General features: G+C 37.0%; 1 protein-coding gene across 1 annotated transcript in view; it reads left to right on the top strand.

The window, feature by feature from the left end:
• The window catches only part of COL28A1 (collagen type XXVIII alpha 1 chain), a 169,037-nt gene that overhangs the window by 23,457 nt on the left and 131,864 nt on the right, over positions 1–13,716 (top strand). The window contains exons 8-10 of the mRNA XM_047097235.1: positions 5,534–5,578; positions 8,135–8,179; positions 9,272–9,325. Coding sequence (XP_046953191.1) covers positions 5,534–5,578; positions 8,135–8,179; positions 9,272–9,325 — 144 coding nt within the window. The remainder of the gene's footprint in view (positions 1–5,533; positions 5,579–8,134; positions 8,180–9,271; positions 9,326–13,716) is intronic.

Here is a 13,716-nt window from a genome sequence, read left to right as displayed (position 1 = left end):
ATTTGTTCCTCCTCTCCTGGGAGGAACCAAAGGTGGGGAGAGGCCAAGTAGGAGCTGGTCTGTAGGCTGTGGGCATGGGGTTGTACTAGCACTTAGACCTCTAAGGAATACCACAATTCTTTCATTTTTATTCTTATTGATACGTGTCAAAAAAGGAACCTAGAACATTACTAGGTTGGTTATTAGCTTAATTTATAACTTTCAGCTGTTTAGATACATGGTACGTAGGCCTCTGCTTGCAGTCTTGCCCTGGGCCCTGCAAATATTAGAGGTGAGTCTCCATACAGGCAAATAAATCTGTCCCCAGTCACTAGAAATGTTAAGTGTTTGTTTCTTCATCCATATAGAGCTGGATTACTATAGGCCTTCTAATTTACAGGGTGGTTGGAGAAGCAAATGGAATAATGGATGTGACAATGTCTTATAAGCTGTTTGCTGGTCGATAAAATGCAAGGTGCTGTTATGAAGAGGCAGAGAACGAATGATAAAATAGGAAATTTAAAAAAATTTGATGATTATAAAATTGTCCTAAGTGTAGTTGAAGAAAATTATACAGGTCCCCCATCTTGATTTATAATATGAGCTACTCATGAACACTAAATATATATACATACACACACACACACACACACACACACACGCATAAACACACACTATATAGTATATATAGTGCTATGTATATATACTATATATATATATTATATAGCATATAGTATACTACAAATATAGTATATATGTGTGTGTTTATATATTTATATATATGAAAAGACTCATTTTAACCTTCTGGGAAATTATAGAATCACTGGTGGAGCTCTCATTTGGAAAATACAAGTTGTCAGGGTAGAGTGACCCTGAACCATTGACATTCAAACCAGAATTTCACCAGGAACAGCAGCATCAGAAATCAGAGGCTGGGAACAGAGCTAATCTGTTCATAGCTTTCTGAAGCACTTGCTCTGTGAAATTGTAATTGTGGCCATTCCACAGGGATTACTGAGCCCACCAAAAAAGAAAACGCCTTTACAAAGGCGAATAACAGGAGTACAATATTTTCATTGATGGAAGTCTGCCCCCAAAACAAATGCTGTTCCTCAGGACCTATAGCTAACAAATCTGTCTGGACAAATGGAATGTGAATTCTGGCCAAAAGAATTTTGAGTGTATTTATGGTACTTTTCTGTTTTATATTTTGGTGGTTGACTCATTTATTCCCATCCAACATTATTAAATTAATTGCTTTCTAATTGACTCTTCAAGAGTGAGTTTCCATTTGCATTCAGAAATAAATGTTCAACTTGTTCTAAGTGAAAGCTCAGTTTTTCCTGGGTCAGTCTGACTCACAATATGATGTGGAGAGAGAACAGATTGCTTTTGAACAGAGGCATAGCTGGATCTAGGAATTGTACCTCCCTCTTTCTTGCTCCTGATGCCAGCGACACCCCATGTAGTACTCTAGGCTAGTGGAAAGTATCTTGCAGACCATGGTGGTATGCCTTGTTCAGCTTTGAGTGGCTGATGACCATGGACTTGGGAATCTAACAGACTCAAGCTTGTGGTCACGGGCAAACTATTTAATCCTTCGGAGTCTCCTTTTCCTCATCTATGAATGGAGATCTCTCTCTCTCTCTAATCTAATCTGCTGTGGGGATTAGCAGTAATGTAAAGGTTTGGACTTTGGATCCATAATTGGTGGTTACAATGGTTATTTCCCTTCTTAGAGCGGAGCTATTCAAAGTGTGGTCTGTATGCTGGCCGTCAACCTGTGAACTGCTTGATGGTATTTTGTCATGACATAAAGATTGCACCAGAATATAAACCCACTATATCACTAAACACACTGTTTAGTTCGGTTGACATTCATTTTTCACAGCATGACTTCTTTAATGAAGGAAGCAGGGCACTGATCATTGTAGTGAAAGTTTCTTATGTCACTCTGAGGTGGCATTTTGAGAAGCATGCTTACAGCACATGGATGATAAAGCAGTGGTGAGGGCGCTGGACCAGGAGCCACTGGCTAGCATGTGCATTTAAGTAATTCATTTAGCTTCTCCAGTTGAGTTGCCATATCTTAAAAATATGAATGGCTTTTAAGGAATAGAGTCAGTGATATTGTAACAGCATCGTATGGTGACAGATGGTAGCTTCACTTGCGATGAACATTGCGTGGTGTATGGAGACGTTGAATCACTATGTTGTACACCTGAAACTAATGTGACACTGTGTGTCAATTATGCTCAAATAAAACATTTTTATTTTATTTTATTCTATTTTTAATTTAAATCCAAGTTAGTTAACATATGGTGTAATAATAATTTCAGGAATAGAATTTAGTGATTCATCACTTACATGTAACACTCAGCGCTCATCCCAACAAGTGTCCTCCTCAATGCCCCTTGCCCATTTACCCATCCCCCTACCCACCTCCTCTCCAGCAACCTTCAGTTTGTACTCTGTATTTAAGAGTCTCTTTTGATTTGTTTCCCTCTCTGTTTTTATATTACTTTTGCTTCCCTTCCCTTATGTTCATCTGTTTTGTATCTTAAATTCCACATATGAGTGAAATCATATGGTATTTATCTTTCTCTAACTTATTTCACTTAGCGTAATACACTCTTGTTCCATCCACGTTGTTACAAATGGCAAGTTTTCATTCTTTTTGACTGCCGAGCAATATTCCATTGTATATATAACACATCTTCTTTATCCATTCATCAGTTGGTGGGCATTTGGGCTCTTTCCTTACTTTGGCTATTGTCAATAGTGCTACTATAAACGTTGGGGTTCATGTGCCCCTTCGAATCAGCACTCGTGTATCCTTTGGATAAATAGCTAGTAGTGCAATTGCTGGGTCATAGGGTAGTTCTATTTTTAATTTTTTGAGGAACCTCCATACTGTTTTCCAGAGTGTCTGCACCAGTTTCCATTCCTACCTCCAGTGCAAAAGCATTCCTCTTTCTCCGTAACCTCACCAATATCTGTTGTTGCCTGAGTTGTTAATGTTAGCCATTCTGACAGGTGTCAGAGGTGGAATTTCATTGTGGTTTTGATTTGCCACATCAGCCCTGATGCTGAGTGATGTTGAGTATTTTTTTCATGTGTCTGTTAGCCATATGGATGTCTTCTTTGGAAAAGTGTCTATTCATGTTTTTTACTCATTTTTTGGGTGTTGTTTTTTTTGGGTGTTGCGTTTGATACGTTCTTTATAGATTTTGGATACTAACCCTTTATCTGATATGTCATTTGCAAATATCTTCTCCCATTCCAGCTGTTGCCTTTTAGTTTTACTGACTGTTTCCTTTGCTATGCAGAAGATTTTTTATCTTGATGAGGTCCCAATAGTTCATTTTTCTCTTATTTCCCTTGCCTCTGAAGACATGTCAAGTAAGAAGTTGCTGCGGCCAAGGTCAAAGAAGTTTTTGCTTGTTTTCTCCAGTAGGATTTTAATGGCTTTCTGTCTTACATTTAGGTCTTTCATCCATTTTGAGTTTATTTTTGTGTATGGTGTAAGAAAGTGGTCCAGGTTCATTCTTCTGCATGTCATTATCCAGTTTTCCCAACACCATTTGCTGAAGAAACTGTCTTTTTTTCCATTGGATATTCTTTCCTGCTTTGTCAAAGATTAGTTGGCCATACATTTGTAGGTCCATTTCTGGGTTCTTTATTCTGTTCCATTGATCTGAGTGTCTGTTTTTGTGCCGTAACATACTGTCTTGATGATTACAACTTTGTAATACAGCATGAAGTCTGGAACTGTGATGCCTCCACCTTTGGTTTTCTTTTTCTAATTTATTTTTAAGGTTTATTTATTTTTGAAAGAGAGGGTGGGGAGGAGCAGAGAGAGAGAGAGAGAGACAGAATCTGAATCAGGCTCCAGGCTCCAGGCTTCAACCTATCAGCACAGAGCCTGATGTAGGGCTCAAACTCACAAACAGTGAGATCATGACCTGAGCCTAAGTCAGACACTTAACTGACTAAGCCACCCAGGTGCCCCAGTTTTCTTTTTCAGCATTGCTTTCGCTATTTGGGTCTTTTCTGGTTCCATACAAATTTTAGGATTATTTATTCTAGCTCTGTGAAGAATCCTGGTGTTATTTTGAGAGGGATTGCATTGCATATGTAGATTGCTTTGGGTAGCATTGACATTTTAACAATATTTGTTCTTCCAATCCATGAGCATGGAATGCTTTTCCATTTTTTGTGTCTTCTGCAATCTTTTTAATGTGTTTTATAGTTTTCAGTGTGTAGATTTTTCACCTCTTTGGTTAGGTTTATTCCTAAGTATTTTATGGGTTTTAGTGCAATTGTACATGGGACCGATTCCTTGATTTCTCTTTCTGCTGCTTCATTATTGGTGTATAGAAATGCAACTGATTTCTATACATTGATTTAATATCCTGCAACTTTGCTGAATTCATGGATCAGTTCTCACAGTTTTTTGGTGGAGTTTTTTAGATTTTCCACACAGAGTATCACGTCGTCTGCAAAGAGTGTAAGTTTGACTTCCTTCTTGCCGATGTGGGTGCCTTTTATTTCTTTGTGTTGTCTGATTGCTGAGGCTCATATAAAAAAAATTAAATCAATTGCTTTGAGGCTCAGATAAAAGCATGAAAGCACTTGAAAATTTTAACTTTAGCTGTTTTTCTAATTGCCTTTGATACATTTTGGTTCTAATTATGCAAAGTCTTAGAAGTCTGATACAATGGATTAGTATTCAGAGGTCCCAATTCTCATTCTACATGAGCAAGGTACTTAACCTTCTGAATCACAAATTCTCAGTCTGTAAAATTGGGCTAATAATATCTGTGTCAGACAGTTAATGTCAGCTTACCTGAGATAATGTCTGCTAAATAAAATTAATCATAAACTGTAAAGCACAATTTAAATGTTAGTTCTTTTTTCATTAATATGCCAGGAAAGGCAGGGCAGTAGAGTGTGTTGGAAATATATGGCATTCTTGCCACCATGCCCATCCCCAGCAGACCTTGCTAATTCTTCCTGGCTCCTTTCCCCACCAAGCCATGATGTGGTCTTAGGACCTTTCTCTCACAGTTCTCTGGGCAAACACTACTAATTGATCAAAGCTGGTACTCAGGGTGGAGTATAGTGTGGCAAAAATAGGGACTCTGAATCAGAGCTGCTTATTTGAGGAAAGTTATCTGGGTGAACTTAAGTTTTCTCATCTATAAAATACAACTGTAAAACTGATCTCATTGAGCTGTAATGTGGATTCACTTAAATCACAAAGAGCATATGGTGGATACTCGGTAAACCTTAGTTTCTTTCCTTTAAATGTCATCTCCCTTTCAAAAATGTCAAACCTTACTAGGTGGTATCACTGATTTGATTCTGTCAAGTGGAAGATGACTCATGGATAAAATTTTTCAGAGTGTAATGCCCAAATAACCTACAGGATTGAGGATAAAATTGTGTAAAACCCATCAGAGTGCTTATGTCATAAGAAAACTTTTTAAAACATCCTAACCCCAAACGACTGCAAAGGTCTTCTTATTTGTTTCATTTCTTTATTTTTTAGGGTGAAAATGGAGAATGTGGAAAACCAGGAATAAAAGGTGACAAAGTAAGGAACATGTTTTTAAAATGCTAACAGCTGGGATCTCTTTGGGCTGAGTTTCCCTAAGAGGAAATTCCTGGGATGCATTACCTTGCTCTCACTCCTGGAGTTGGAAAGTTACTGGCTCAATTTTCACGTCTGTAAAACATGAAGCAGAAAACAAAACTATACCTAACTTTACTTAATGGAGCCTCCACATACCTTTCATATGGATCTTTAAGACGGTGCTTTGTGGCCCCCTAACCTTTGAGGCTAGGCCTATGGAATTTTGTGGCAAAAAAGGATAATTTAACCAGCAAAGTCAGTTCAAGCTCCAGTTGGGTCTTTGCATCTGGAATTGTTTTCCAGATGTAAACACTGACAACAAGCACTTTCCAAAATAGAGTGAAGAACTCTATGGAATAAGTTAATGAAATAGTTATAAATAATGTGGCAGAACTAGGCATAGATAGAGGATTGAAATTTTGAAACTGCAGTACACCACAGGCAATTGGGTGGGTATTAACCTTTCGTTAAAAAATAAATATGAATAAAGTATTTAAAATGGAGACAATATTAAATGGGTCAGAAATATACAGACAGTACATTTGAAACTTAATGACAAAGCATCCAAAAATGTACAGAGTAAAAATAGTTTTCATTATAGTGAAGAACTATTAACAGCATGCTGCCAAGATACTCAACTCATTCAATATCTGTATTTTAATTATGGGAGAGAGTCAAGGAGAAAAAATGAGGCAGAAGGTGAAAAGCAGAGAATAAGATGATGACACTGGCCTGTGTAACTAAGCACTTTAAATAGCTTGAGACTTTTGTGAAAGCTTTTAAAGTACTGTAGAGTTAAAGGCCAGGTGGATCTGAAAAAAAAATGTAGGCTTGATAATTATCTCTGGGCAAAATGAAAACTGTAGTAATGAATGGATTCTGCCTGGAGGGTAATTGAAAATGGGAGGTGGACACAGACTTGAAAATACAGAAGGGGACAGAGAAGAACAAAATGAAAGTTAAACAGTAACTGTTGAAAACTGTTTGAAATGAGAACGGTTGATAAAGAGCTAATCATCATACTTCATTGACTAAGATGCCAGGGGTTGTGAAATGCCCTATTATATTCTGTGCCAAAAAGAAAGAAAAAGTGCTGCCAATTACAAACAGAAGATTCAATTGATTATAAGACATATCTTGATATTAGAGATGTAAAGATCTGAAAAAAAAAATGCATGTCTAGAGTCAATGAAATACAGCGTCCTTGACATGAAGAGTTCATACAAGTTCTTAAGTCAGACTATAAAGAACATGAAGAGACACAAGAGAGGAACTATAAATGGCTAATAAGTGAAAAAAACCCAATACATCAGCGATCAGAGAAGTGAAATTAACACATTAAAATATTATTTCACTTATCAAATTAGCAAACACAGGGATAATAGACAATACTCAGCATTGATGGGGGTGTCTGTTAAGGTGGAGATGCACATTCTCTACTCAGGTAGTAAGAATGGAAATCTGAGAAAACTATGGAGGGAAGCTTTGCTTTTTCTTCCCATGTATTGGTGTGAGACACAAAAGAGAACGAGAGAGCCTTGAATGTGTTCATCATCTCTGTGTCTGTCATCCTCTTCCAGGACATTACCTTCAGGAATCTTTCAGAAGCTGGACATGACTTATAAACAAAGATATTCATTATAATAGTATTTAAAATAATAATCATCAGAAACAATTTAAATGTCAAAACTAGGGAAATAAGTAAATTATAATAGATACATATTCTTGAATATTTTTCCATTTACTAAGAGTTTTTAATTACATGGGAAAATATTTTTGATACAATGGAAGACCAAATAAGTAGGACACAAGATTGTATACACACTTGAATCAATTATTTGAAGAAAAATATTCTATATGCCTAAAATGTTAATAGCAGTTGCTTCTGTGTGATTTTTTTCCGTTTCTTTACTTTTTTCCTTTAATTGCCAAGGTGTGTCTATTGTGAACAGGTTATATCTTGCTAAGCAGAAAAATGAAAATCTGAGAAAAGAGAGATTAGACTATACTATATTCTCATAAAAATAAATTTCAAAGGGTTTCCTAGTTATGGAACATATTGAAATATCTTCTATTAGAGAGTATTGAGTATAAACAGTGTTTTGTCAAGTTGCATGTCTTGAAGATGGGCAAAAGAGTGATCTAGACATTGTGGAAACTCACTAAATTGTTAATTTAACTGATTTTGCCTTGTTGGAAAGAAACAATATTCCACCAACTGTACTTTTTCTAAGGAATTGTAAGGAATAAATTGTTTGCTCTGACCAAAATTTCAACATACAGGTGAAGGACTTACATCTAAAACTGTTTTCGTGGAGTTTACTGAAGGAAAATCTGACCTCAAATTGGCTTATTATTTAGGATCATTTTGTTGACAATGTATCGGTTTGCTTTGCTGTTTGGATAAAGTGGGAAGATTGGCCATCACTGAGAACACATTCTTTTCTCCTCTACCTAAAATCATTGCATTTTGAAGATGGATACTTAGAGCAACTTACCATTAATTTTATTCCACAGGGATCCTTAGGGCCGTATGGACCAAAGGGACCTAGAGGACTTCAGGTAAGGAGGCTAAACCAAATCTATATCTGAATTAGAATCACCTAGGAAGCTTTAAAAATCTGTTTGCCCATTTGCTCCCTCTGCCAATTCAATTAGAATGTCTAGGGATTGGAGCCAGGCATCAGTAGTTTTAAAGATCCCCAGGTGATTTCAATGTGCAACAAAGTTTGGAAATCACTGCCCTAATGTTTTGAATGACTAATTCAGGCTCCCCAAAGATAGGTACCAGCAGGTGAGTTTACTTAGTAGAGGGATAGAAGTTTAAAAATTCGAGTCTAGGAAGATGAGTGAAGTCAAAGCAGTTAAAATAAGGATGTAACTATTTTTGCTTTGCTAGTATAATATAGTTGGAATAACTATGCATTTTATCTAATTACAGTATGTGTAATTTAGATACAGTACTTAATACTCAAAAACATGGAATGCTCATTATAAGTACTTAATGTTCAATAGCATGGAAAAGATTTTGAAGGCATTTATTTAAGTTAGACATATTCCATGGATTTCAGAAAATAATTTAGATCAGTTTTTTCCCAGTCTGGGGACTTGCCCAGTCTAAAGTTTTCATGGGGGGGAGGATGTATGTACATGAAGAGTTCATTTATGTATTTCAAAAAGTCTACTGAAAATTGTAACTTGGCTCAAGATTTCCCAGACAGCATCTAATTAACCATCAACTCCTTTGCTCTGGCCTGGAATTGTGTCAGCACAGGGCAGTAACTCTGGTTATCACAGGGTCATTGGAAGCTCCAACTTCCAGTTATAAATGCCTTAGCTACTTAAAAAAGTTGCTCATTCAAAATTCTTTAAGAAGGGTGTCCAGCACAGGGATAAGGTTGGAAACAGGCTTAGAAAGCAAACACCTCATTAATAAATGTTTGTTCTCAGCTTAAGTATACTATTTTAGAAGCTGCCTATTTGACAGGAGGAATTTTATCTCATTCCATTTCTCAGTCACATTTAACCCTAACTTAACTCTGAGATATTTAGTCTGACTTCTAAATTCAGGATCTCTAGGGACCTTAATGAATAATTCCTTCTTGGTTGGCCTTTTATATATAGAACTAATTGTTGGTTTTCACCTCGGAGCAGGGCATTAGTGGACCTCCAGGGGATCCAGGCCCGAAGGGATTTCAAGGCAATAAGGTAATCATACCCTTTGAGTAAAGACAGGCAGAGTGCCTTTCTCCCGGTGAGCTATAGTAATTTATGTTTTTATTAAGCAGAAGTCAATGGACTCCTTGAGGATATATCTTTGGCAATACATAATAACCTGCAGGTATATACACAGAATCATGTTCAAGTACATGCAGGAAGTCAGTGGCATGACTTTATCATTTATTATTACATTATTCAGAGGGGAATTATTAAATACAAGCCATTATTCAAAATCTTTGCAGTATTTCCAGCTTTCTCCTGCCCTATAGTCATTTTATGGTTCACTAGAAACTGAGTAGTAACAAATAACCAATTCAAATCATTCTATTTCCCCATACATGATGTCAACTCAATATATAGTTTATAAGAGTAGGCAATTTGTGACTGTCATGCCAACAAAGATTGAGCTTTTAAAAATTATTACAGGGGTGTAATCTCAACCATCAGTACCATGCTTGTAATGGCATTCCACGGATCAGCAAGACAGATGGGGAGGGATCGAATAAAAGCCAAATAGAACCAAAAGATGCTACGGCTGGGATCTTTAAAAGACCTTGATACAAGGCTCTGTTTTGCAATGAAAGTGGCCATTAATTTGCTGAATACAAGCTTTTTAGTACCTTTTAAACTTCTCAATGCTTAGTAAATTTCATGGATATAGTAAATATCCAATAAATAGTGTCAGTGACTAGAGATCTGTGGAATTCGTGGCAGTAATAACAGCAGAAGGTGCCATCCTCAATGGACCCTAGATAAAGCCAATCTTTTAAGGGTACTATCAAATTTAAGCTGTGGGGAGCAGCTGGGCTACTTGAGTGTTCTTTTTCCAGAGAGAGGAAAGAGAGTGACAAGTATAGTATTTTTAATGAGATAACAACAATGTGTGATTTCCCAGGCCACTTTTAATTGGCAAATTAAAATAGAATGAATTTCTCAGCGGGAGTGTGCTTAAGCTTCATCTGGGGAAACTGCCTTTTCCAGTCCTTGCCTATGATTAATTCTCTCTGGGGAAAAGAAATGTATCTCTTGAATACTGAGTAGAAGTTTTTATAAAATTGCTTTGGCAGTAGATAAAATCCTGCAGCAAGAATAAAAAACATTTTGACAGTCCACACTTATTTCTAGGATTCTTTGGTTACCTAAGATGATCATTTTCATGCTTGGGAAAAAGAGGCTTCAAATCAGGTATCAGTGCTGGAGTCTGCAACAGTGATAGAATTACAGAATGTTTGAGCCACCAGGTATATTAGGAGATCATACTAGCCCAAGGTTTTCATTCTGGAAAATGAGAAGTGAAGTCCAGATATCAAATGGCTTGCCTGAGGCAGAGACACAGCCAGACTCATCAGCTCTGGGGAGTGCCCATGCAGGACTGAGGACAGTGCATGTAGTTTTGGGAGATGCTTAGCGGCAGTCCCTAAAAAGGTGTCATCATTTGCTCACTTACTTCTCTTTATGTCTCATAAATTACGATTTCAGTTTTTCTTTTAACATAAATTTATTTAAACAGAATATAGCTTTTAACTTCACCAGTGCATTAATTCTCAGAAAGAATAAATACAGTTGAGTGTTTAGGGGAGCCTGTAATGCTCTGATGTAATAACACTTCATGCTTGACTTTCACATCATCATAAAAGGAGTAGTTTTTCCAAAAGTATTTGAGGACTTAATGAATTTTCCAAGGTCCTCTCTTTAAAAAAAATTTTTTTTAAATTGTGGTAAAGGATACGTGACATAAAATTACCACTGGGATTTAGTCACAAAATTCACTGCCAGGTGAATACACGAATTTCATTGCCAATTGAAAAGATGTCAATTTCTAGAGAATGTTCTGGATTGCTACGGGCAAGTGAGGTAGTAGTGAATTTTTCTTTTTCTTTGTGGTTTATGGTCACAAATTTAGTGGTCTCTTAACTCAATTCTTAAGAGTCTCTTAACTCTTTCTTCAAGACTATTACTAATTTCTACTTCTCTTTGGATCTGTCAAGGAGAGATGCATGTTGCATTGATCATTAAATTTTTAAAAATTTTATACATTTATTTGTGTATTATCTTAAAAGTCAGGTTTCAGGGAATTATTTCATCTTGTGTCTCAGAATGTACTTCTAAATATTAAAGACTTAATATACTATATTTTCCTCAATCTGGAAATAATGTTATGTTTATAATGACACTTCTTTTCATCTATTACCATTTTATCACAAAATGTTTTTAAGAAATTGCTATTGCAATTTGTGCAGAAAAACTCTAAAATCCAGTAATTCTGTATTTTCTAATGGGCACTGGGAGGATTATTTATTTTGAAACTTCTATAATAATCAATAACAGGGGTGCCTGGGTGGCTCAGTTGGTTGAGCGTCTGACTTCAGCTCAGGTCATGATCTCGTGGTCCGTGAGTTTGAGCCCCGTGTCGGGCTCTGTGTTGACAGCTCAGAGCCTGGAGCCTACTTCAGATTTTGTGTCTCCCTTGCTCTCTGCCCCTCTCCCACTTGTGCTCTCTCTCTCAAAAATAAACAAACGTTTAAAAAAAATAATCAATAACAGTGTATATTTACTACATACAGATATATAGTTCTTTATTTATTTTGAGAGAGAGAACATGTGTGGGAGGGGGAGAGAGAGAGAGAGAGAGAGAGAGAGAGAGAGAGAATACCAAGCAGGATCCACACTGTGAGTACAGAGCCCGGTGTGGGACTTGAACTCATGAACTGTGAGATCATGACCTGAGCCAAAGCCAAGAGTTGGACACTTAACTGACTGAGCCACCAGCCACCCCAACAGATATGTAGTTCTAATTATTCATGTAACATAATACCACCCTTTGAGGCATGATCTAGTCTTACCCCATGGTACAGATTAGGCTACTCAGGCACAGAGAGTTTAGTATGGGTCCACATCTACATAACTAATAAGGGACAGAGCCAGGATTCAAACCCAGCCAGTATGCTCTGAACCAACATATTGTATTTGTCTCCTTAGGAACATTGCTGAATTTCCTCAATAGTTGACCTGAAATAAATGCATTTGTTTGGACAGTATGGAAATTGCATCTGTCCCTCTTCTCATGTACTCTGGCTGGAAACACCAGCCTGTTTGTTGAGAGGTGTATTTCTATTTGATTATAATGTTCATCTGAAAGTACAGGAAGAGAAGGAAGGTAATCACATGGGAAAAAGAAACAAGGGATGTGCATTTTCAAATATTTTGTCTCTTAGGGGACCTTAAAATAAAAACCCTCAGATTTGTAACATTTGCAAAGATTACATATGAATTTCTAGATGGGGCCTCTATATATCTTTGTATTTATGAATGGTCTCTGTCATGAGCTATAGTCCCATTTTATTGCTCTAGTAGTTGATGTTCTTCATCAAGTGGTTTGCAGAAAGGTGGTCAAGGAACAGAAGGAAAAAATAGCATGTGATAAATCAAGGAAAAACGTGATTCTGGCCCAGTTTCATGAATCATTTCTGTCATTAATATTTCCACATGTAAAGTAGCTCCTATTCTTGTTGCTTTGAAACAAAACAGATGTTTCTCAGGATGAAGCTGTGGCTCTGAGGCCACCTCAGCCTCCCCCATATATGGAGGTCATGCAATGGCATTCAGAAGAACAACATCCTGTCAGTCTCCAAAATCAGTATTATAATCACACAAGCGCCTGAGAAGCCTTATCCCTAGGACCAAATGGAAAATGCTATTTTCTGGACAGAGCTATGCTCCGGAGAGAGCGCTGTGCTTTTTCTGAGTAAAAATTGAGTACCTAAGAGCCCTACACCAACATCAAATGGCTATTGTGATGGCTTAGATTGCAATCCCTTCTGTCCATAGAATGGGCCCTCTAATAACTAGAAAAAAAATGGCTCAAGATTGGCAGGCCTTTCAATTCACAGAGAAGAAATTACAAAATCAGTTTTATACAAATAAACACAGTAGAATGCTGGGTGTGTCAAACCCACATTAGGTAATTTTTGCCATTTCTTGATGTCTTTCTGATGTTATTTTTGAAGGGTATTTCCTTCTCAAGTTTCATGTATAGGCTCTTTCCAAGATGCCCTTTGTGCTCCTGGGAGGAATGACTGCCCACTGTGGCATGAACAGAAAATAGCTTGTGACAAGCTGACATATCCTAGTCCTAGAGCTTTAGTGCTAAGGCCAAAAGAGCACTAGGAAATATCCCTGATGTACTTTCCCACGTCAAAGTACCACACATTAATCCTCAAACAATGAAAAATACCGTGAGATTATATTATATACTAATTTATCTTAATGGATGAATTATCTCCCTTCTCCTAACCTCTTCCATTGTTTTACTCTAGGACATTCATCTATTTCCTGCAGGGTTTTTCTCCACTAAGATTTTTCCTCTTGTGCTACACTCA

The sequence above is a fragment of the Lynx rufus genome, unplaced genomic scaffold (genome assembly GCF_022079265.1).
Source record: "Lynx rufus isolate CCGP_SWC_20201006 ecotype Redwood Valley unplaced genomic scaffold, mLynRuf1.p SCAF_4, whole genome shotgun sequence".
Taxonomy (NCBI): domain Eukaryota; kingdom Metazoa; phylum Chordata; class Mammalia; order Carnivora; family Felidae; genus Lynx; species Lynx rufus.
Note: the sequence above shows the minus strand (reverse complement) of the source record. Positions and strands in the feature narration are given on the sequence as shown.